Below are 26,284 nucleotides of genomic sequence, written 5' to 3' on the forward strand. Positions count from 1 at the left end.
AGACGTGACCACAGATTTTTCACTTTAGAAAATCTCAACGACCTCAGTTGGGATTGAACCCAGACCCACTAGAATGAGTGGTGGTCACGCTTACCACTCAACCAGCGGCGCAGTCAACAATGTTATTTTTATTAGAAAACATGTTCATTTAAATTCCCTCCCAATTACATTTCTTGCGAACGCGATAGCTTCAAAACTATAGAGCGAAGTTTATTGACATCGACAACAGCTATATTGCAGTTATTATTAAATATTCTCTTATTTGCTTCGATCATTATTTCTACCTATGTACAGATTATATGTCTATCGAAAACAAAAACATCTATAATCTACAAATATGACCTGGAAAGAAGTTGTAAAACTGAAAACATGATAACGCCTCCTTCTCACGATAGGGCAAAAAATGTCGAGCGGAGAATGCTTAAAAGTTTTCCACCCCATAATCCTCCACCTTCGTAAAAGTAGAATCAATTTGCATTTTAAATACATGTCTTATTTCCCTTCCTTTTGTTGCAACCATTTGCAGGAGAATGCGTCTGAACATTGTATTTTGGTACCGACCGATTAGAACCCCTACCAATCTCTGACCGCATGGGAAGCCGAGGCTCGAATCAGAACGGATGTTGACGGCTATGACTCGTCCAAGGTTGGCGGAACTTGTGCAGTGTGCCACGACAGCCATGAAGACCCCAATTTGGTACACATGTTAACCGAGTTCACTTCACGACTATGACGTTTCAAGGACAAACAGCGATGGTTGCACCGTTCAATTTTAGTTATTATAGGAATTTTCATTTTTTCACTCCGAAAAAAGAACCAATTTTCCAACGTGAGTTGAGGAAAGTTGTTTGATGACTAGTCGAATGTGAGCCTGCCGACGACGATTGTTCACCTGCAGACAAGTGACCGTAAATATTAATTATTGGCACTGACCTTCACATTCGTCACGTCATATTCAGGGCATTTCATATAGAGATGCTTTAGCTTCAAATATACAACGTGAACGCGCTCTGTTGGTGTTTATATCGGTGGCGTCGTCGTTTTATTGACTGTTCTAGCTAGTCGAGGCTATATTAAATCGATTTTAAAACATCACAACACAGACACCTTCCCGTTTGTTGGCGCAAGGGGTTCGACGCTTTTGGTTCTTTTAGGATACAGGTGCTTCACATAAATGGGAAACATATGAGCCGAAAATGCTTGTTCGAAGTAAACTATTTTTCGAAAATTACTTGAGCTGACATTAATAATTTACCCATCTGATTTATTGTTTCTTGCAGAGCGAACCTATGCTGTTTTCCAGTCAACCTTGTGGCATGAGCTAAATAAAATGTAGGGGAAACATCAAGAAACCTAGGCGAAGTTTTACTCACTGAAGGGAAATAAATTGGATGAACTAATTTGTATTAAAGGGCGAAACAACTGGATTTCAGTTTCGAATTCATTTCGTCAATAACTGACCCCAACTTACAATGCTAGATCAAATTAACATCAAATTGGCGCTAAATCATGCACAAATCTATTCATCATTTTTTTCCTTTAGGAGGTAAAAATTTAGCATAATGCTAGGCGTTTTATTCCCAACCCAAAAATGAGAATTCGTTTTTCTCGTCAGCTAATCATAGCTTCTATACATACTTCCCAAGACATCACTAAGACTCAGCATGTTACTTCAGGCGGTCACTTAATTTGTTCGAACTGTTTGCATTTAGCATCTAACTGAACGCAAGTTGGTGTCAGTTACTGACGAGATGAACTTGAAACAGCGAAATCCAATTTTTCTACTAAGAAACCACAAAATATTTTATTTTGCGAATGATTTAAAAAGTTCCTTCATAAAGAAAAATTGTAATTTATACTCTTTAATTTTATCTAGTAGAAGAAATAAAATGTCAATGTCAGATTGCCGGGATAGACCGGTATCATGAATATATTCTCTCTACTTGCTATATCTTGTCCTACCAAAAGAAGTAGTTTTCAAAAATGTTTAAAACAACTGGAGGCAAAAGCTTCTGGTGTACGTAGGATACAATTCGTCGAAGTTTAAGCTTAGAATCACAACAGCCTTTACACTTTGTGTTGCATCTGCGGAGACGTTGGCTGACAATATTAGCCTTGATTGTTGCTGTATTTGACCTTTTTACCAAATTTGTTCTGGTTTACAGACCTTGCTCCGTTCATTCTAGTCTTTCCTTTTGTTAGACGTCATTTTTTTCACCGAAAGGCAAATAAGCCAACTGATGAATACAAGCGAAGCTATTTGTAGGTCGTTTGTCTGAACTCTTTTTTGTACGTAGGCACGCGCTTTGAAGTGCAATTCCCATCGGCCATAAAGTATCGGAGCGTGCCAGCTTCGAATTGTTCCGAGTCACCCAAGCAATCCAGCATAAATCTGATATTTATTCCGAAAATGTCCCCAATACATCCGCAGTGGAAGGGGAACTCGAACGTTGGTCAAAGAAGGCAAAAGGAAATGTTCTAATCGGCGCTGATGGGGAATCTGTTTTATTTTTATCAGCTAGACTTGATCGACTGGTTGGTGGTGCGCTTGCTGCTTTCCCTTGTAAATAGGAAGTTGCCTCAGAGGGGACGAATCGTAACTCGATAATGCATATTAGAAGGTGGGTCGGTGCGAGCACTAATTGCGACTGACGGCAGAGGACCTCATTTGAGTGTGTTTTACTTTCCTGAGAAAGGAAATCAAGTTAGTGGGTGCACTACAATCGAATACCTTTTTGTATGTAGGCTAGCAGAATGATGCTTTGAAATAGTCTTACTATTGGTCGCTGGCCTAGTTGCTACGAGTTGGTCTAGAGATTTCCGGTCTACTTAGTCATACAGAGTTTTCAGCTTTTTTAGGATATACGGGTCATTCCACGATGTATTTACAACCCAATTTTTAGTTTCTGTGATCATTTTTTCTTGCCTTCTTTAGTGAAAAATAATTAACGCGTTATTTTCCAAAGAAATGTATTTTTTCCAGTTATAAATTTTCGAAGTTCTGAAATCTGTAAATTGAGCATTTTTCAGTGACTTGTGAAGTATTAGATGCATGGATTTTTTCCAAATAATAGGAGTTGCTTTTTCTTATTAGCTCTCAGGGAAACATTTTGAAATATTTTGTTTATATTTAACGTACATATTTCTGCAATTGTTTCAAACAAACTGAACGTTTTGTTTTTTGCCGTTGTAAATATTAAAAATCATCTCAAAAAGGGATGGCCGTAGCGTAGTTGGTTAATCGATTGCCTTGTACGCAGCGCACCTGGGTTCGAGTCCCGACCCCGCACATATGGTTAGAAATTTCTCATAAGAGATTTTTCTAACCCGAAGAGGCGAATGACCTTAAAATTAAAACCTCTATAATCGAAATAAAAAACAATCTCAAAAAAATTTACGGGAAAATTTTTATTAACCCATACAACGCTTTTACATTTCTTATAAAAGAAATGTGTAGAATTCGCTCAAAGTTTTTTCCGAGTCTTCTATATCAATCGGCTCAGCTTGACGATTTGGAACAACGTATGTGGGTCGTTTTTTTACTTGGTGGTAAAGCTTTTACGCGACCTAGCCCACGTTCAGTAGTTCGACCATACTACCAATTTCGTCCATCATGGCCAGAGTGAGGGACTCTGAACAGAAAAGATAACTCTGAACCCTACTCTTCTAGCCTCCACCAAGTAGCCCGACATTTGCCTGATCCCCCGGATTCCATTTGAAATGAGTACTTCGGGGGGAGGCTGTGCTCATGCACTTCGCTTGATTCCAGGTCTAGCTGGTCGTGCTAGTTCGCTGGTCTCATAACCGCCAGTCTTGCATGGTATGATATTGTACATGCGCTCCTCCTCTGCCGTGGTCGATTCCGGTTGGACGGTGGCTTCCGGTTCACTGGTGCACCGACGACCCTATACTGATGGTTTATCGCATTCGTTGCTAATCGACGTAATCTCCGACGGTGGAGCTTGCCTACTTCGACGGAGAGTTACCCGACGAAGCAATGTCTCCCGAAACCGTTGACGGACGCGATATTCTTGTTTCCATGCTGTCCGGCAGAGTGACGAGGTCACTCCAGCGATTCCGGGTCGAGGATTGCATCCGGTTCGCTGCAGCCCCGATGATTCGCTACGGTCTACTCGGAATAGTCCCCGACGGTAGATCTTTCCTACTCCGATGAAGAGTTTCCCGGCAGTGGAAGATCTTCCGAAACCGATGCTACCCGGGCAGAGGTCGAGGTGAATCGTGCGATTCTAGATGGAGAGTGATTTCTAGTTCACAGGCGCCCTGATGACGATCTACTCGAACCCGGCAGTGGGCTTAGCCTGCTCCGACAAAGAAATTTCCCGACGTCGAAAGTTCTCTCGAAACCGTTATCTCGATGCTGCTCAGTTAGGTGTTGTGGTCAGTCCTGCTATTCCCGGTGGAGGATGACTTCCGATTCTCAGGTGCCCCGACGACCTATCATCGACGATACGTGTGCTCAGTCTAGTCCCCGGCAGTGGATCTAGCCTACTCCGGTCGCGCCCGCTGGTTTTCTTTATCTCTTTTCCTCAGACTAACTTGTCAAGTGCCATGGTCGGTCCGACGATTCCGGTTGAAGTGTGACTTCCGGTTCATCGGTGCCTCGACGACCTGAAGTCCTGTATTGCTACGTTGCTGGTCGTTGCTCCTCTCGCCAGCTTCGTTGCAACGCTGACATGATTTGAACGACTGTTCCATTCACCGCGTCCCATGTTTCTTTGTCCACGCACATTCTTTGGACAATTTGGTCATGTTAACGTCCTCACCCACAATGGTTCTCATTTCGATTTGCTTGTGTTCGAATTGCGGGCATTCATGTACCACGTGCTCATGCGTTTCCTCCACATCACCGCACGCAATGCAGAACGGCGAACTGGCGTGACGGAACCTGTTCAGATACTTTTTTAAACAGCCATGACCAGACAAGAACTGCGTTATGTGGAAGTTCACCTCACCGTGCGCTCTGTTCACCCACCCCAACAAGCATGGAATCAGTCGATGGGTCCATCTATTGTTTACAACGTTATCCCACTGATGCTGCCACTTGATTAAGGTATCAGCTCGGGCTCGTTTACGCAGGGCCGGCGAAATGCGTGGGTAGTATAGGTAGTACTACCCACTCGAAAATTACCGAGGGGGGAATTACCCACTCGAAACTTTGGAACAAATCAAAACCTGAGATTAACCACGTATTATTCAGACTATGGGATGCAGTTAGAAATATTTTTAAGGACAATATAAACAATTTGTAATTTTTTAACATGAATAATCATTAGATTAAAATTGAAGCAAGGAGAAACAATCACTAGACAATTAGTAGGGATTCGTTTAACGCAGATCTGGTACTACACAACTAGAAAAAATCGTGTAAATTTACGTCTCTTGACCATGACTATACTGCCCATAAAAGCATAAGAGTCCCATATGGATTTTTGAAGAAAATGAGTTATCTGTTGGATTGTATTGTGTATCACCACTAAATCACAATGAACAAATAAGATTACCAGGGTTGTTATGAAAATACCGAAAAAATACCAAAACATGGTTGTCCCATCCATAAGGCTCAATGAGAATGTAAATCTTCAATAGTGTTTTTCTCGGCTTGCTGTTTTTCAATATGGGACTCTTATGCTTTTATGGGCAGTATACGAGCATCAAAAATGAAATAGTTTTACATTTGATTTTAATTTAACATATCGTTGTATTTTGCGAGTCACGTAATTTTACTCCACATATGGCGTTTGTTTAAAATGTGTAATTTTATGGCACTGCGCTTGAAAAGTACATCTTTCATGTAAAATTTCGTCAATTACGGTTTGTTAGATTGTGGTAAGTTTCGAAATACATCAACGGTAATTTTTTTTTTGTGTGTAGAACACTAGGCGCACGACCAGACAACATGTTTAATGCCGCGATAGCCGTCACAGCAAGCGCAGAGAACGCTCTTTACGACCCCAATACGCCGGAGATGCGCATTCAACATAATAATTGGACATGATCCGAGATGCCACCCGAAGGAAGTTCATCCATCCTTTTTAACCAAGGTTGGTTGATGCCTTTGGGATTCCTAAACTTCCATTATCCCACAAAATTTGCCAATTTTCTAACTCTAAATCTAACTGAAAAATTCGTTAAAGCTGCGCGATGTTTCACAAATATTACCTTCTAGTGTCCCCCTTCTCATTACCATTCTAATCTAAGTGTCACTTTTCTTATTACCCGGAATAGATCAATGCGAATGAACTCAAACTAATATTTGTATCAGGCAATCCGGAACGATTTCAATATAAAGAATCTAGGATCGCCCATATTCTCTCCGGGAAAATTGTGAATGCTTTCCATGCTCCATCGATCGAAGCGCCTACTTGAAACTGTAACGATGTAAACATGGTCGTAGGTAAATATAAAACCACAAGTTTTGTGGGGAAAATGCTTAGCGCTAGTATCTTTTCTGTCAGATAAATTTGTGTGTTTGAAGAACAATTATTACGTTTATATACATTATTATAATAATCATCGCGTAACGTCTATAATTTGAAAGTGAATTTACGTGGAATGCTGTTGTCGCCGATAAAGAATTCTTAGTTCCGTGTATTCCGATCAAAGGTCGAATCGAGTACACGACGTAGGGCCCAGCTGCTAGACGAAATATTGTTTCTCTTGTTAATCCGTTGACGAGCCTGTGCCAATAACCGCGTTTTTCAGTTTGCATCAAGTTTTTTATTTGCGTTTCTAACGTCGCGCATATTCGGAAAAATTTGGGCGATCTGACGTTCAAAAAGTCCTCATAGTACCTTTTCGCATACAATTCTGAGCACTCTCTCCCCACAACGGAGTGGGAAACCGTCCACGATTGTTCGCGCCAGGTATTCGTTTTGTTTGACCTTTAATCTCAGTGTAGAAAAACAAGCCAGTCAAAACGTTGCACACTACCACCGGAGGAATTTTTCATTTTGATTTGATTGTTTCGGATATAGTGGACGCGTAGCTCTTTGAATCAATGGGAACATTAATGAGGTAAAGTACAACGATAAATCTAACGCACTTGGCCGCGCTAGTAGGCATTCGTATCATTTCCACTGTATTCAAGATGGCCATACTGAAATTGTCGCGAATATCATGCAGTAAGATAGATCGGTTATCAGCATGAAGACAACCCCATGACATGCCGTGGGAGTTGAAATCTTCTCGAACCAGTTGAGGTGCGATGTATATGGAAAGAATATCAATAGATCTTTGCCTATGATTCGGATTTAACAAGCGACAACTTCAATACCTGGTACCGAGCAAATGCTAATCCGTTTGAAATAGTAGCACGTTTTGATCCCCAAAACGCTCCTCAATATTTTTTTTCGACCATGGCGAATAATGCTAAAATTGAGGAAGATCTACGTCGGAGGTAAACCTAGGAAAATAATATAACTGAAATATAGAGACACTTGAAGTTTTGGATGTCCCATGTTGACTTTCCAAGACCAGGAGCCAATGTCTTGATCCTCTCCGCATTTTCCACATCGTGCCTTATTTCTACAATGGGTTCTTCAGTTCATGCCCTGGGTTATAAAAAGGCGAACAAGTAGACGAGCCCCGTTCAAAAGAACAAATTTTGGAAGAACAAATCCGGCGAAAGGCTCGAAATGAGACTGATGGAAAATAAGTTTTCTAATACTCCTCGATTTTTACTAAACACAATTGCTTGCATACCAGAATTTACACTGACTGAAGCACAGGGATCTGGAAGGAGCCATCCCCTATTTCGCAATCAAGGCCCTTCTCGGAAACTACACCATCAATCTCTACTTCTCGGGCAGGTACACAGACAAAATATTTTTTCGTTCACTGTCGAGTGTTGTTTAGTTAGATCACGCGATTTATCGATGACGTTAAATGGCTTGTCTTTGGTCCGGAAGTTGACCATCCGGGGCCGGATGTATTAGATATAATTTGTATCAAAATAAGACTTATTGGTATTATTTTTGCCATCGGAGAAATATTCAAATCGACCTCCAGTAAGCCTGAATGGATGTCGGTCGCCGGAGATACCCATCGGCTCACACTCAGCTAGCTTCAAAGCACAGTCAGAAAAAAGCCGACTCGGAATAGTGGTGGGGTATTTCGGCCGTAGTTAAATTAATTTTTTTTTCTATCACGAACGTCAACAGCAAGATAGCGACTGTACAAAACATTAACAGTTCATCCCGTCATGTACGGAAAGCAAGACATATAGTTTGGATCCACGTATCCCATCCGACAGTCCGGATTTAGAAAAGAAGATGGGCTAGATCCAGGGACTGCACAGAGGAGTAACTAGAACAAATTCTTGGCCAAAAACCAAAACATTTTTTTTCGATTTCGTTATATTTTTTTTACATACCTAAGAACCTACTGTATAACGTGGCAAAATTAGGAGTATATCAAAAATTGTTAAAGAATTTTTGCATGTATGCCCTATGGTGATATTTTAAGGGTTATTTTAATCGTTTTCGTTATATATTCAGCAAAATCGCTTACTAGTGATGATGACTGTATTAAATAAGATAATATTATTACAAACGTTGTTCAACACAACCGTTTGTTTAACTTCAGCTTAAAACTAACTAAAAAAGTAAACTTGCTGTGTATTGCACCAACTTTAAAAAATACCTTGTTTTAACATTTTATTCCAAATTTGAATTATAAAAAAGTTACATTATACGGCTAGATCCGACAAAGCTGCTGAAGCAGTATTACAATACAAGATTTCAGCTATACAAAAAATATTCGAACTCTTCCGATCTTGTCCGATCCACCAATCCCAAGCGATTTGAAAATATTGAAATTTTGACTAATTTGAGGAACACCGAAATGCTGTAGGGCCAAATATTATGTTTGCCAACATGTATCTCTATGAAGATATGCACAGGCGTCCCTTTTCTTCTCTCTTTCCCACTGATCAAATGTTTTTGCAACTGGAAAAATAAATGTATTCACAAAGATCACCTAGAAATTACTAGTATTTGAAAGGATATAAAAAATTGGCCTCTGCACTGGTAGGTGGGTAGATGCCAAATTGTTCCAAAAACTAGTAATTGTCTATTTTTAGTTCCTATTAAGGCATAATAACAACAATTGCAGCAGCAAATAATTTTGGCCAGGATTCGACCCCAATTACTCCTCTGTGGACTGGTCCATTACCGGGCATTGGTCCAGATTCGGGAACTTGTCTGGATCCGGAAACTGATCCGGATCGGGAACTAGTCCAGATCCGGAAACTGATCCAGATCGGGACCTGTGTCAGATCCGGAAACTAGGCCGGATCCGAAAACTGCCTAAAATTTTTCATTCACTATCCAAGTTACCCTATAGAAATTCCGCCTATTTCTGCCAAAATTGGTGCAGATTCCGGCCTGAATTTGGGTAGAAATCCGCCAGAATTTAGGCTGTTTTGACTTGATACTAATACTATCATAGAAATCGACCGAATTATCCTACATCGTCATTCCACCGTTTACTACCTTTGCGGTAATATGAGTTTAATACCGCAATGCGCAATTACCAAAAAGGCAATAGAATCTTACCCAAAAGTAATAGAAACATGTCCGTTGGATTTTGGGTGTAGTATTCAACAAACACATTTTCGCTGAGCCGTCGGACAAACAGTCCTGTTAACAAAGAGTGTTTCCAAATAGCCACCCGATATTATCAGGGGTTTTTCATTTTCACTTACACCCGCCATATCTGAACTTTCTCAGTACGAGGAGAAATCACTTCGAATCTTACTACCCACTCGGGAAAAAGGTGTTCCGCCGGCCCTGCGTTTACGGACTCCTCTCGTGTCTCGATCCCTATAACACTCGCTATTCTCCTCGAGTAGAAGGTTTATGGGAATCGTTCCAGTTATAAAGTAGGCTGCCTCTGACGAGATAGTTTGATACGCGTAAGACATGATCATCAGCCTGAACGTGCTCTGCCGAGATGTGTTACTTTTCGTCTGCAGTACCGTCACCCAAGCAGGTCCTGCGTATCTGAGGACCGATATGGAGCCAGTAGTCGCTTTTCACTGCTGCTGACCGCCGAATTGCTGGGCATGATCCGAGTTGGCGCCGAGATCACTTTTACGGCCGTCCTGCATGCGTGGTCGCTTTGAGTTGATGATACACTCCCCGACCGAAATTCTCGCTTGCTGCGCTGCCTTTCGGTTGATTATAAAATCTTTCTCGATTTTGTTATGAGATAAAACCAGCTTCTTCTGGCGCATCCAGGCTTCCACAGCATCTACCGTCTCCACGGCGAGTACTTCTACTACCTCTAGTGATTCGTCGATCACTAGGAGCACCACATCATCCGCAAAACCGACAATCTTCACACCCCTGGGGAGGCTCAGCTCCGTCGTACATAGCATTCCAAAGAGTTGGACCGAGTATGGAACGCCCGCTGTTACGGTTACACTTCTTTTTCCGGCGTCAGTTTCGTAGATCAGTTGCTGGTTTTAGAAGTAGCTCCTCAGAATCCTACAGCCCAACCAGTGTAACTACTCCGCTGTAACGGTTTTCCCTTCTCTTTACTTTCTGCACAACTTCCATAGTTTTCACAGCCGTTCGTGTGGCGTCCACCATGGATCCACGCTTCCGACATTCATATTGGATAGGCCATCCTCTTCCTCCGTGTATGTTGTAAGCCTGCTAATGATTACTCTTATAAGCACCTTGCAGACTGTATTCAACAGGCATATCGGCCTGTATGCTGAAGGGCCTTCAGGGGGCTTGCCTGGTTTCGGCAACAGCGCCAGCTTTTATCCCTTCCAGATATCGTAGAATTTACCATCGTCGATACACTTTTGCAATGCGGTCCTAAACATGTCCGAGATCGTTAGAATTGCTGTTTTCAGAGCCACTTTGGGGATCACGGCTAATCCCGAGGCCTTCTTGGTTTTTTAAGCTTTTTCACCACTATCAGCTCCTCGTTAATTACCCGAGCTTTTTCTTTCATACTGAGCCCCATATGGCGTGAGCGGGAACGCGGTCGGTTCATGCTGTGAAGATAGCGTTTCTACGAATACTCTGATACTTTCGGGGTACCTATCCGGTGGCACTGTCAGTCCTCTTATCTTCGCCATGGCAACTGACGGATTTGAATTTGCGTTGCGGTAAAGCTCCTCTAGGCAGGCTTTCTTATTGATTTCCTTGTTAAGTACGGTTCTTGCCGCCTTTTACACTGATCTTAGAGCAGGCAACATGTACGTAGATCAGCCATCGCCGAGATTCACCAGAAGGCTCAGATTGATAAACCCTTCCGTTAGCTTATCGAGCATCGTCCACCGCTGAGGAGCGCAGCAGCTACAGATTCCAAAGCCTTAATATGCGCGATAAACCACTTCCCGAAATGGATATCTTCCCGTCGTCCAAATCGGCACTAATTTTGCGTTATCCAGTTTCCAGTATACGGCTGGTATACGACATGACTCGGAAATGAAAGCTACATCGCATTTAAACTCCGCTGCAGATTACCGCAGCAAGTGTTGTGCTGTGTTGCAGTGGTTGAGGTTGATTTGTGTTACCTCCACTGTGACTTCGTTTCACTCGCCTGTTTGAAGGCCGAACATCGTGGGCCTCCTGTAACGTGGTTGTTACCGTCTTCGTTTGCACAGATCAAACATCTCGGAGCCTGTCGGAAGTCTTTTGCTGTGTGGCATTTATTCCCGCACCTTCAGCATAATTTGCTACTGTCAGGTTCACTGCAGTTTCTAGCCAGGTGGCCGAACTCTCCTCGACACTTGAAGCACACTTCCGGTCGCTGAGACATACTCAGTGGATATATCGGTTTTAGTTCCTTTTTTGCTGTTTCGACTGAAAGGCTAACCGAAGTCGCTTGCGTGCCGAAAGATCCCCTCCTGATTCGGATCTTCATCTGCACCTCTCCAAGTTCACACTTTTTTTTCAGAGTTTCTCTTAGCCTCTTTTCCGAGGATACTTCATCTAGGTCCTTACATTGGATGGTTACCTCCAGGCACTTCCACCGCATCGCCCATGGCGTTTTCTGTGAGCTTTTTATAAGCAGAGTGACTTCGGATCCTTTTTTCAATTCCAGAATCATTGCTCCGGAGCGGGTGCACCTGATTTTTTAACGTCTGAGCCCAGATCTTTGAGCACCGGGTTTATCCGTATTACGCGCAGTATCTTCTCGTACGAGTCATCGTTAGCTTCGACTATACCTTTGTTTGGTCCCTTGAAAAGCTATTGCTTTTCGGGCCTAGCCTTGTTGTACGCTGCCCGTATTGCTCACGTTATTTGCTGCTTCATTTTCTACGCGTACCACAGTTCCGGAAGCCTCCTTGTGTTTCTTGGTACCTCCTGGTCTCCCATCACCTGGTGAAGCTCTTGGCCTTTTCAGCAAAGGTCACGGTTTTCGCCTCATAAATTTCCCTAACTTTTGGTGGTGCCAATTTTTGTCTTATTTCCAAGGACTTCTTGGCAATCAACAACTTCTTTCTAGTTACCTCCGCTTTCTGTTCCAATGTTCTCCATTCATTGACGGCCAATCCAAGGTTTGTTGTGCAGAACCAGTGTCTTGATGTCCTTGTGCACATTACTCCTTTTGTCGACAAAGTTGTGCAGTGCGTCCACCAGTTTTTAACTACTATTACAATCGGCAAGCTTGGTGTTTTCAACCAAGCGCTGCCTTTCTACTTTTGCTACTTCTGTTGAAGCTGTTACTGTTGAACCTGCGATTGCGGCAGCTGATCCTGTTGTTGAAGCTACTGCTGCTGCTTCTCCTGGTCGAGTTGTTGTTGCACTGGTTGGCTTTGCAGAAATGGTGACCTCGTTAAACCACTTGCGGCGAAGAAATTCGCCGCGTCCACTCCATATGTGTGGGTTTCTTGCTCCATTTTATTGGATCTCAACTCCGGACCGCCATCTCCACTTGATGTACATAGTCGCCTCTTGTGATCCCATGGTTCACCACAGGGAGGCCATACTAGGGTTGATGCTATCCTTCATGGGGAGTAGTGTTTATAGACGAATCTGCGTAAAATCGGGAATGTCCCATCCGAACCTAGTACCTCGAACTATTCGGTGACGAGTTTTAAACGTACTCGGAGAACTGCCAAGGTTTCAACACGACGGAGACAGCCGTGCTATTAGCTCACTCGACATTTCAAGTCGGTATCATCCTTCCTTACTCAGGGAGTAGAGCATGACGCCTGTCAGTCCAAAGTCGCTGTCCAGTTCGCGATCCATGTCCTATCCTTTGACAACAGTTAATCGGTGAGTGCGTGTGTGCACACTATTTTTGAAGGATTTGCCGTGCAATAAATATGTGTTCAGTAATTGATCTGCCGTCGATGGAACTGACTTGATAACTACCAACAAATTCATTTACCAGTGCCGATAGGTATCGGAATAGCATCGGGAATGGCAAATTGTACGCGGGATTTCAAACTGTGATCGTTTTCAAGTTTTGCAGTCTAATTTCTTCGCGTTGTTATGATATAACAATAGAATCGGGAAATATTTTATTTTAACTGTGCACCCAAAACAAACCCGGTAAGAATAACTTACATTAATACATAAATCTCATGACAATTTCAGAAGCGTATACATTAGACTGCCAACAACTTTGGAATTCAATAAGACCTATCTAGAACTATTCGCAATACGGTCTCTAACCACTATGCTAAATGCTGACGGAATAGCATAGCATAGCATAGCATAGCACGAACACCTGCACAAATCGTAAATGGAGTTGCAGAAATGAGTATATTCTTTGTTATATTAGTTATCGCCACAAACCGCAATGACGTAGACCCGCTCATTTCCACACACCTGGTCACGTCCTTATAGAGTACTTGACAATCTGTATCTGTATTAGTGTGCTCAACGGTTTGTTTTCCTCCACCTGTTATAGATGGAGGAAAACAAATCGAAAATAACTTTTCGGTCGGATTATTTTCTTGATGGAATATGACCAACCGGAATTGTACGTCATCCGAATAAGTTTTACAGCGACATAGAGCATTTCAACACCATTATAAATACTTTACGAAAGCCAATTCAAATGTTTAAATTAGCTGACAGTTTTATATATGACAGCTGGAGGAAAACAAACCCCCAGACAGTGCGAGTGAAATCATTTGCCTAGAGTAGAAAAGCTCTCGACAGAGAACTGCGGAGACTCCATTTTGGATCGATTGGATTCGCGTTTAGCTGTCAAAAAACGAATCCAATCGAACATTGCCTATCCTTATAACATTGGACCTGTTGCCATACAATGCCGGGGCATACGTTGCCAAAAATGCTGTTTTTCTCTCCGCAGTTCTCTTACTCGAGTTTTTCTAGCCTAGAGTTCTATAAGCGTTTTAATTTCATGATTGTCCTATCATCTACTTACGCTCGGAACCGAAACAGATTCCTTAGATGACGGAGATTACAAACGGCGAAAGATATACATTTCGACAAACATATGATTACGGCCTAAAAGCCAACTGTCAAAATCCACTTTGAATGGAAATTCCAGACAAACCGTTACTAGTCGAACACAGCTCACAACAGTTTATGAAAGAGAAAACTTTTCTCTTTCGTTTACTACCAACATCTGTGATTGGCGTGTAAAGGTTTGTCCGGAATTTCCATTCAAAGTGGATTTTGACAGTTGGCTTTTAGGCCGTAATCATATGTTTGTCGAGACATAATTAAATAATTGGGAGTTATATAAATCAATATTACTAATACTTACAAATGCGCCCGCCTGTGAAAATATTGTTAAAAGAAAATAAAAACATTACCTCTAAGGGATACCAACTTATTTAGAAAAGGTGAATCGAAGGCACTAAAGGTAGGAATCCTAACATCGAGCTCTCACAAAGTGGCCGCGTTTTACAGAAAAGAAATGTTTACATGTATTCATTCATGCATGGTAACAGTGACCCAATTAATAAAATAAAAACCTATCAGCAAAAACCTCCATAATTCTACTGCGCTTTTTCTTCGGTCGATTTATTTATTTTCGGCCTGAAAAATACCGGCTGGGGTCCTACAATGCTAATGCAAACTATTACAGTATTTGAAAACACTAACTCCAAGCACGTTCATATGGAAATTCTCCGGAAGCCTTCCAAAACGAATAGCATATCACAAATAGTTGCTCTATCATGGAAGGGCCAATATGTTGGAAGCAATATTTAAACCAATATACACCTGGCAATGTACTTATAATGACCAGGAAAAAAAAAAGAAAATTCCTTGGATAACCATTGAAGAGAACTTCAATCACGGAATTTCTATTCTCCCCAATCATACCGCCTACCAGTAGAACAAGCTCACTAGTTAATAAGCAAAGACTCAATGATGACAGTTGCAGGATATTCAAGATTCTCGGTCACCTGAGACAACACATGATATGATGTGTGTCTGATGATCTGCAACACCCATGGAGCATTCGAAGACAGAACCACATATCGAAGATAACTGCATCAGGCAAATCTTCGCACTAAGGAGCGCTCCTTCTTAACCCTGCAGCACTCGCGCCGTTGTATTTTTTGCAACATCTTCCGAAACTTTAGCGAAATCTTCTTCCAGCACCAACGGCTGCTCATTCGGGGAGCCATTCGCGCGAATACCGGAGGGTTAAAGCTCATCCATGTTTCCCAGAGTATTCACCAGTGTGAAAATGGGTTGAATTCCCATCTCTTCTCCAACAAGTCCTTCAATTGATTCGCCCGCGAAGGTCGCTTCAGGCAGCATCTGTAATTTCTTTATCCAGCTAGTGTTTGCAGATCCGGATGACGAAGGGTTTCTTCAAAGTCCGGAAACGGTTTCAAAACCCGTTGATCAGTTTTGCTTGTCGTAATTTCACTAGTCTTCAAAATTAACGCTTGATAATTTCGGAAAAATGTTGACAGGAGCGAAAAAAGTTGACCACCACTATGCTAAATGCTGACGGAATATGTACAAAACTGGAAAATTATTTAAAAAAAAAAATATTGGAAATATTACGGATTTCTTTTAAGGTATGAGCCTGGCATTCTTGAATTGTTAAATTGGGAGAGAATTGTGTATGTACTATTACAAAAATTGGAGATGGTGGAATATTTGTTATAAAAGATTATTTGTTCTAGTAAATAGAATATGAAATTTTCATATCTGATTCATAACGAATGCGCAAAAAATATAACATCGGTCTGGGAGCGACTAAGTGACTACCACTATGTTTGAGCTCAAAGATCACAACTTTCCTTATCATACATTTGCGGAATGATCGCATAAACATTGATACACCGAATGGTCATTCAAAACTACTTTTCTGTGTGGAAAGCGCAAATGAATAAGAACATTCTGAGTAAAATTTTGAACCACCAATTACAGAACCACCTAGAATGCACCTAAAAATTAGTGACAATGAGAAAGTAATTCCATGCCGATAGAGAAATATGATAACAGCTGAAACCTTGCTTGAAAACATTCACAGCATAATAGGTATTACCTTGATATGGTCAAAAGTTCATCACTCACTCACTTCTAAGCACGAAAACTTGACAAACTGTCATGCAGTGAATGATGCTACATATTTGCAATATAATAGTCCCAAAAGTTTCCGAAAATTTTCAAGCGGGGCTGAAGTTTTAGGAGAGCAAAAAATGCATGTTTTGACGATGCAGATAAAATGAATGCAACGGGAAAATTAAATTTTAGTACGATTTTAGTAGTCAATAGTTTGAATCAGAAAACATTTACAGACCTTAGGTAATCCGTGAGTGTTAAAAATTGTAGAATGTGATGAAGTGTAAAGGAGAACTAAACATCACCTTAAACTACAACTAATATTGAGGCTTGGTGCAAGGAATGTTAAAAAATTCAATCCAAATCTTCGCTTTCGTAATGTAAACAATTTGTTTTTTTTTTTGTAAATCAGCAACTAAAATCTAACTGGTTCGATTTGAATTATTCCTGCAGTGGCTACAAGCACGAAACAAACTTTTTTCATATAATGCCGGATAAAATTTTAGAGAATCATAGTATATTTTGTATGTAAAAAATGCAAAACAATGAACTGTTCGGCCTGAAACGGTTCATTATATAGGTCATCGCGTGTAGTGTGCGAAATGAAAAAAAATATCTTCTATAATTGCTGCCTGAAAAACTGATGCAGAGAATAGATACAGAACAGTTCTGTATCTACTGTTAAGTGTGGGATCACGTAATAACGTAATTAGCTTGGAGACCTTTCAACTCTAATCTCACTGATACCTTTCCATTGTTTTAACCAAATGTATCTCAGCATAATTATGAAATAAAGATAGAAATGGACTGAACATATTGTACCTAATAGGCATTAGAAATAACGATAAAATTAATTTTCAAGAAAATTACTTTCAGCTAGGTTCTGTGACAATTCATGATAAATAGGCGTTAATCATCATTTTTTTATCACTTCGCACTTCCCGCCAATTCCTGCTTCATACTAATCATATTGAACAACCCTGTCTCCTACCAATAACACCATTACATATCCCATGAAAAGACAACGAGTTAACACGCAATACCAAACAAAGAAGGTTATTCGATTTTGCTTCAATTTTTACCACTTGAACTACAACGACGTTCAGCTTAACCGATTTCAAAGCCATTGTATTTAAATCAATAATGTGATGGATGGTTTTAATATATCGATAAAGTCATTGCCAATACAGCGCTTTGTAAAATTACGTTGTTCTCCCACTTAGAAAGAAATATATCCTGCTGAATAAATTGAAATTAATAACTTTACTTGCCAGAACCATCCGGGTCTAGTCGACAAAACAAATTTCGGTAATGTTGACAAATTAAACACGTGATAATATCATTTGCCACCGTTCCTTTGCACTCAACAGCAATTCTGTTCCCGTATTCAAATATATGCACAATGTACATGTACATGCAATCCTGGGCACCATAAAAAGCTTTATATTTAAAGAAAAAAAACGGAAAACAAAATTAGTTAATCACTTCCTTTGCACTTCTCGAATCACGCGATAATGACTTGAACAAGCTGTGCTTCCTGGTCCTGGACTGAACTTCGACTGACTGCCACTAATTACAATAGTCACCTGAACGTGGTAACCACATTCGATTCAAACACAACGTGCCATGTGTTTTTTAATCGAATTTTATATAGCCCTAAGCCAACGCAAACCGAATAGCTAAAAACTATAGATGTTAACAGTCACATTAAACTTACAGTAAACAACCGCTATTAACTGCGAGATCATTTAAATTTTCGACGAAATCATGACATCACTTTTAGACAGGAGCAAAGCCGAAAGGCTTTCTCCCCGAACTGTTTCTTCGGAAGGCTACCGCAACACTGAACTTAAAGGCTGGTACCAACGTCCGAGCAAAGGTACGTAAAGGACATTCTGGCGAGCGGAAGAAACCGAAATCGTAAGGATGGCTGTGATACGAAGTAGTGGTAAGCTGTAAACGAAAGTAAATTACAGTCTTGTAAAGGGAATCCCGTTGAAAAAGTTGCAGTGATTATAAGTACATATATATGCCACAAAACATGATTGAATAGTATTAAATTCATTCCATGACATCAGTTTTAAAATATTACTACATTAAAGTTTGGTTTAAAAAAATTGATTTAGGTGTCCTAGCAAAACTATTTTATTCGGGTCCTTTCCATAATGAAATGTATCATTTACGATTATCACCCCCTCGAAATCTGCGGCGGCGCAAATATACGGTAAACAAACGAGTAGGTAGTGCTATTTATTCTCACCTGTTGCTTCTGCTGTCCCGACGGTGACACGTTGCTGCTGGGTGATTCGCCCCTTCCTACTGGAACCAGCCTCCGGTGACCATCACCAGCGCCGGCGGGGCTTGCGGAAGATTCGGAAAACTTGTACTCAACACCATCCAAACTGTTGAATTTAAGTAGCTTTTCTATTGGGCATTCTACTTTTAGGGGACTTTTGCTCACACCGGGGGATAACAAAGTACCAGAATCAGTTTTTGTTCCTGCATCATTTTGAACCAGTTTCGAGTTCAGCTCGTCTTTTGACTGTTTCACATTGTCGCCATCGATCAAATCAGTGTAAGTAACCGATTTAGGTGAATTCACATTGTCAGGTTCTAATAGCCGGATCTTTTCCGCTGCGAAACGTTCGCGTTCTAGAGCGAGTAAACGTTTTTGCTCTTGGATGTATTTTGTGATGTTGAACTCGTAACTGTCATCCGCCATCTCCCTCGTTAATTATTAGACTTTTGTTCAACTTTACTCAACCGGTATTATGCGCACTGATTCATCTCATAACAATATACCTATTATAAATAATTCTCACATTAAATAAAACTAACAACCTAATACACTTTTCTAAACTACGACAAAGGCCGTTAAATCGATTGTTTTGTTTACATCCGCGAACATTATTCAAACAGCGAAAGGACTGACGTTTAACGATGCTGTGAGATGAGCATCAGGTCCGCACTGACAGCATTACCGTCAGGTCTCTTTATTTTGTACTGCTTTCTTTTTGTTAATCGTATTTGTTCCAGTTGAAAACCAAAATAGTGTCCTTGCGCTTTTCGTTTTGTGCGCTATTTCCATTTTCAACTGCAATCAGAATATCATACTCCATTGGATGACCCCGGAAGCCACTAAGCACTATTCCGGTCAAACCATTCGAAATTCTATCCAAATCAGATCACTAGGAATGTATAACAATGTTGCATGAAATCAGAAAAAATGAATTTAATTTCCATTTTACCATCAATTTTGCACCCTCTTCGCAGAAAAGTTTATTCAACAAACGTCCTACGCCGGTGCACTTTGCTCGTCGTTTTGTTGAATGTAGGGCAAGTTTTTTCTAGTGTTTCAACGTCTTTCACGCAACGCGAAATACATTGCGGATTTGTATTTTGATGGAACGAATAATGCATTTGCGCTCGATTAAATGAGATTATACCTAGGGGCAGATCACTCTAAGAATGTATAACAAATTTGCATCAAATTAGAAAAAAATGCATTTAATTTCCATTTTTGCATCAGCTTGGCACTCCCTCGCAGAAAAGTTTGTTTAACAAACGTCCTACGCTGATCCACTTTGTTCGACGTTTTGTTAAATGTAGGGCTAGTTTTTCTGTAGGGTTTTGACGTCTTACACGCAACGCAAACCACATTGCAGGCAACGCAAAATACATTATGAATTTCTATTTTGATGGAAATAAATGCATTTAATTTCGCTGATTTTTAAAAATGCATCACAAGTGATCTGCCCCTAGGATTATACCTATCATTTCATTGAAAAATTCGATTTTTTCCATTCTTTTTTTTTCCTTGGAAACAGTGAAATGTAATGTGAATTTACTGTAGTATTTTTCTCTGGACAGTAAAATTCAATATCAATTCTTCAAAAGGGCTAATGAGATTTTTGTAAACAAACTTATTTCGCTCATTATTCCGTTGTCGAGTTGAATTTCATGAAAGATACACATGAGTCAACATCTTTACCCTTGGTAGAATCAATTTCAAATGTCTTCTGTATTAAAATTATAACAAATTAAGAGAAATCAGCAAAACAAAAGTTTGTTTACAAATCTTATTCGCCCTATTCAAAAGTTGATATGGAATTATTGTTACATGACGTTTTAATGTAACTACTGCGAGAACCCTGCATCGAAGTTTTTTGAAAAAGTAATACCCATCTCCTGCTTAAGTTCGTTGCTCGATCCCACGAAATTTGTGCCCCTGTCGCTACGGATCTCCACAGGTGTTCCTCTGCGTCCGATGAAACGCCTGATCACCATCTTGCAAGATTTCGTTGGAAGTGTGTGAGCGACTTCGAGCTGGCTACCCATCGTTTTGCAATACTTTGGTTCACCCGCACGCCGATCGGCCCGAAATAGTCGACGCCTACGTAGGGAAATGCACGTACGTACGCCTGCAACCTGGCCGCAGGGAGTGGAGCCATTCGGGGTGTCACCAGACGTGGCTTCTTGACTTTGCACATGGCACACTCCTTGAACGGGCGCAGCTGCGATATGTGAAAACGCTGTCTCACCTCGTTCGCGACAGTCTCGCCATTGGCGTGAAGAAATAGTTGGTGGTACCCTTCAACCAGCAGTCTAGTCACTGGATGGCCCTTCGGCAATATTATTGGGAACTTAGTGTCAAACACAGCAACGGTTGCAGCAGATATCCTGCTATCAGAACGTATAACACCTTCTTCGTCCAAGTATGGAGACAGTTTGTATATTTTGCTGGATTTCTCCAGCCTCGCCTGTTGTCCTGGCTGTTTGTCCCGCATTACTGACAAAGTCGCCGCCTCGTCCGGATACTGCTCACACTACACCCAACGAAAGATTGTTGTTTCGGCTTTTGCTAACTCCTCTTGAGTGAGTGGTCCGTCCAGTCGAGTTTCTTTTTTCACCGTTCACTTTAGATTTTGTACGTAGCGATGAACATGTGCTACCGATCGATACAAATGCGTCAGTTTCGAGAATCGCTCCCACCTCACAACTTGTGGTGGTACGATAACCTCCTTGTGCACCAAACACGACCTCAGCTCTTCATCGGTCGTCGCGCCGACTGAATCTGCATCTACGGTCCATTGATCTTCTGGCAAATATAAATCGTTGTCACCACGGAACCAGGACAAACACGGCCCTTTTCCCCCACTTTGTCGCATCGTCGACGACATTCTTTCTGGATGATATCCAACGCCATTGCTGCGCATCCGACTTGGACAAAATCTCACCCACTCGGCAAGCAACGAACTGGCGATACCTTCGATGATCCGAATTTATCCAAGCCAGCACCGTCTTGGAGTCACAAGCTCGCCAAACTTTCCTCGTTCGAAAAACCGCACGTCTGAGTAGAGTTAACGTACGAGCTAATGAATAGCGGCCACTCCTCCGGATTACCAGAAAAGATTGGCAACTCCTTGTTCATCCCGTGTCTTGCCGACAATTACGCCTGCTCGTCATGCAACGGAGATTGCTGCGTACTAGCCTGGAACTCCGCAAACCGTGGTTGCTCCTGCGGTCCCAATTGGATCCCTGGTGGCACCGTCTGCCTTCACGAAAACCTTTGCTCAGTCGGAATCACATACGGTAACGGTTGGCCGACGTACGACTGGGAATACTCTCCTCCCAGTAATTCTTCCCCTGTCACTGGACCTCTTCTCGGGCCTGCACTATCTTGATTCACTGCGGTCGATTGCAAAATTATCGACTCGCGGAGTGACAAACGAATTGCCTGCTGGAGGAGGCTGGGTAAGAGGAAAGGGATAGTTTTGGAAAGCATACTGCTTGGGGATTACATTTGCGATGCCTTTGCTAGGTCTAGTGAGCGCGGAGTTAACCGAGAAAATGTTAGCCTGTCCTCTACCATTTATTGGCGCTGTTGTGCTTTCAGCTCGACCGATAATACCTCCTAACGTTGGCTCTAAACCTGACTGCCCTAACGAAATACCTGCCAGCACCGCTTCTAGAATACCCTTGTTAATGCTAGTTGGTTGCTGCATGCCGTCCTGCCCAGCTTGTATTCCAGTTGCTGTCGTCGCGTTACGCGTACCAATAGCTGAAGCCTTCTCCGTCGGGGCGGCCTTCCACTGCTGTACCTTGCTGAAGGAATTCTGCACTGAGGCGACACTCCGGTTGTCTTCATCGCCTTCCCCTCCTAGGTCAATCGCCTCTCTCAAACGGAATGACTCGTTCATTACTGCCTGCTCTAGTTGCAATTGCCTCCGCTCAGACTTCCTTTCTCTGCTTCTCTTGCTCTATCTTCCGCTCGTGATCCCCACGCTCCAAATCTATACGCTTCATCGGTAAAGCCTTCTGGGCATCAAGTCTCTCGAGCTGTAGGCGAGCCCTTTTTGCTCCAGCACTACAGGTTGAGGAGCTCGTTCCGGCTTTGCTGTTAGCCTTGCTTCCGGGTGCATCAATCACCGGAATATATGCCGATGGTCTCTGACAGTTTGGGCATGTAAACGGTCTGTCTGTCGATGCAATGTTGTCGTTTACACCCACACAGGTAAAATGCCACTATGAATCGCAGTGACAACAGCTTACAATCCGATCCGTGTCAGGTTCGTTGCGATGGGGGCACTTCCTGTACTATTCGGCATTGCTTCGTGGTTGGACGATGTTTTAGATTTGTTGGGCGGATTGATTAAACGGCTTTTCAGCCTGAATCAGCTAGAAGCTGTGGTAATCCTTCTTGTTCCCAACAATTTGTGCCGGTAGAATATTATCCCGTTGAAAGCTACAACTTGGATCAAAATGTTAATTTTCCGGGCGAACAAAGTCACACCACGTTTGTCCTAACCTTAAACTTTAACAGTCCGTCTCCGTACGTTCTGACCGAGCGTTATTCTTGTGCTACTATCACCTGTTAAGATTTATATTTCAGGGTTAAAATTAAAAGAATTGCTCTCCGACGTAGGTTCTACTTACGGGATATAAATTTTTGCTTGTGATGTTCAAGACTTCACTGTTCTATTTTTTTAACTTCTAACAAATTTCATCTATATTTTTTCTTATACCTTCCTTTTATCTCTACATGACGTCTATCTTTTTCTATCCTCCCATCTCAAACGGACCTTTTCCCTTTTCCTATCCTTCCATTTTAAACGGTCCTTGTTCTCTTTTCCTATCCTTCCATTTCAAATGGTCCTCACTACATCGAAATTGTCCTTCACCGACAGGTGATTGACCGTGGAGTTGATTGAAGGGGTCAGCGGGACATACCGGAAGAGTCGTCCAGGCGCTCAGGCAGAGTACACAGAGTTTGTACTTGTCCATTACCTTTAGAAATTTTCGTAGTGTGCATTTCACAGTCATCACAAAACCGCATTTTGTGGTCCGTTCTCTTGCAAACCAAAGAGAATAGGGAAAGAGACGAAGAGTGAAAATCAGTCAAAACGGCAACACTCCCTTTATGATGATTTCAACACTAGAATTTTGGCAACCGCTTCTACAGGCAGCACTTTAAATGACTCCTATTATATTTTGAAAACAAACCGTATGTCGATCGATGGATTTGTTTATCAAACGATGTGCATTTCGAAACAAAGAGATGAAATAATTCTAAAGCTTATTTTTACTCATACATATAGGGGAACATGGGGAGACTTGACCAGGTTTTCAGCTAAAACTGCATAAATCTCTAAAAAAGCCTTCAATCCCCCAAAAATCATTCAGATATAATGCACAAAGTTATTGCGCGTCTTCATGATTTTTTGCAGAATTTTTAATTTAATTTTTGGAAAGTTACAAAAGTTTTTCTGTGATCGTTTTTTCTGGTCAAGTCTCCCCATTGCGGGGAGACTTGACCAAGGCGTGGGGAGACTTGACCAAGAGAATTTTAAAAAATCATAACAAAAAATAATGACATAAAACATACTGTAATTATTTTTTCCCTATTGTCGAGATCCTTAGGTAGCAGTAAAAAATATAAAAGGGTTGCATTTGATAAATTTTTATTTTTTTAAATGCATTTCTTTTTAAGGATTAACTGTACTGCTTGCATTGCATGTTCACACGTCACGAAATCAGTTCTACTATTGCTAATTTTGCTTACAAATTTAAAAATATAAAGACTGATGTTTGGGGTGGAATTTTTTTTATGGCGTGATTAACATTAACAGTAGATACCAAAGCATAATAAATATTAGGAATTTTGTATCTTTCTTCAGCTGATCGCCACTTGGTCAAGTCTCCCCATAAAATCTTGGTCAAGTCTCCCCAACATGAGTTATTGCGTTCAATTTCATGCGAATTCTAGTAATAACTATTCCAATGTTCTAGTTTATGTAAAATCATTTCACTGCTTCACAAGGATTAAGATGGTATATTAGTCCTTTAATAGTAATTAGTAGTCGATTAGATATGTCCATACAAAGTTTGATAAAAAATTACATCATTTAATGCAAATTTATTAATCACGTAATATTTTCTGCAAGGAAAGGATTTTTTACTCCAAACTTTCAAAATTACCTCAAGGGATCGAAACAAGTATAAAAATATTTTTGAAAAAAAATTAAGAATCGAATAGAAGACGCCATAGCCGAAAAAAGAATTTTGCGCTTGGTCAAGTCTCCCCATGTTCCCCTACTCTAGAATGCACCTTACAATCACGATTGAACTAAATTCTGACGAAAATTCAAATTTCTTTTTTGATAGAAGTACAATACTTATCTCCTCCAACTCAGGCATGAGTAATGTTTATTTACATTGCACGATTGGTCTGCTCAATAAGGTATTTTTGGCTTCACACTATTCGTCTCTTTCCCTATTCTCTTTGTTGCAAACGACACACGGCCTTTTTCTTTTGGGAACCAACGAGCAATGAGCTATGCACGACTGGATTTTTTGTGCGCTATGAGTGTGCACAAACTCCTTCTTTCTTTCCCTTCGACCACCTCCGACACTACTGATACAATTTCGTTCGTGAAATCAGTAAAAATTCTTAGGGTAGATCCCAACTTACCCCAGTTGAAGCACACCCAGTCCTTTTGATATTGGACGGCAGCTTACTGATTAACTCCTGAACCAGCATCGGGTTATTCGGATGATTTTCGAGATGATCACATAATTTTTTAATTGTATGTCAAACAGCTTGCGGAGGTCATCGGTCGCTTCAAAACCCGACGCTGGAAACCCATCTGTGTTGGAAAAATAAAAGAGTTAATATAGTATATTATAGCAAAACATAACATATATTAGGCACCTGGTCAGCCCCACCCTCTACAAATAAACCAATCGATTCAGCTTGAAGAACATTCATAAAGCTGTGACACGCAAAACATTATCAGTAAAGAGTCCAAACAACAGGCTATTTTGTTCGGTACAATGCAATGGAAGCAATTAACGTTCTTAATGTCACGATACTTATCGGCTGAAATTTTAAGAAACTGATCCCTTAATTCACGGGCTTGGGCCATTAATTAATTACGTGACACTTGTGGGGTGGGGGTACGACAAAGTATGACATGTTGTGATATATGAGCGAAGGAGTAAGCTTACGTGTTTTTACCGAAGAAAAAAAATCAAGCAATTTGTTGCGTACTGGTGAAGGGGGGTGGGGATAAAATAATTTGCGATAGGGGAGTAGAGGGAGTAAATTTTGGGCAATTTTTGCGTTACGTAATTTATGAATGGTCCTTTTAATGTACTTTGCATCCAAAACAATGTTCAGTTTGGACAAATCGGCGTTAAAAATCATTCATTCATTAATTATTCACCCAAAAAGCGATTACCGCACGCCTTTCATTACAAAAGCGAGTACTTGAGAACAATAAGACCATAAT

General features: G+C 41.1%; 1 protein-coding gene across 9 annotated transcripts in view; it reads right to left on the reverse strand.

The window, feature by feature from the left end:
* Nucleotides 1-19,397, reverse strand: part of LOC131693657 (basic-leucine zipper transcription factor A) — a 57,525-nt gene extending 38,128 nt beyond the window's left edge. For 2 of the 9 annotated variants that reach the window (XM_058981676.1, XM_058981674.1), the window contains exon 1: nucleotides 18,754-19,397. In XM_058981676.1, the coding sequence (XP_058837659.1) occupies nucleotides 18,754-19,215 (462 nt within the window). In that variant the 5' untranslated portion in view covers nucleotides 19,216-19,397. Of the gene's footprint in view, nucleotides 1-577; nucleotides 881-17,760; nucleotides 18,034-18,210; nucleotides 18,331-18,753 lie in introns of those variants that run through there. The other 7 variants (XM_058981683.1, XM_058981681.1, XM_058981678.1 and 4 more) reach the window with 6 other exon arrangements.
* Between the last annotated feature and the right edge of the window lie 6,887 nt (nucleotides 19,398-26,284).

Source organism: Topomyia yanbarensis, chromosome 3, assembly GCF_030247195.1.
Source record: "Topomyia yanbarensis strain Yona2022 chromosome 3, ASM3024719v1, whole genome shotgun sequence".
In the NCBI taxonomy this organism is placed as follows: Eukaryota; Metazoa; Arthropoda; class Insecta; order Diptera; family Culicidae; genus Topomyia; species Topomyia yanbarensis.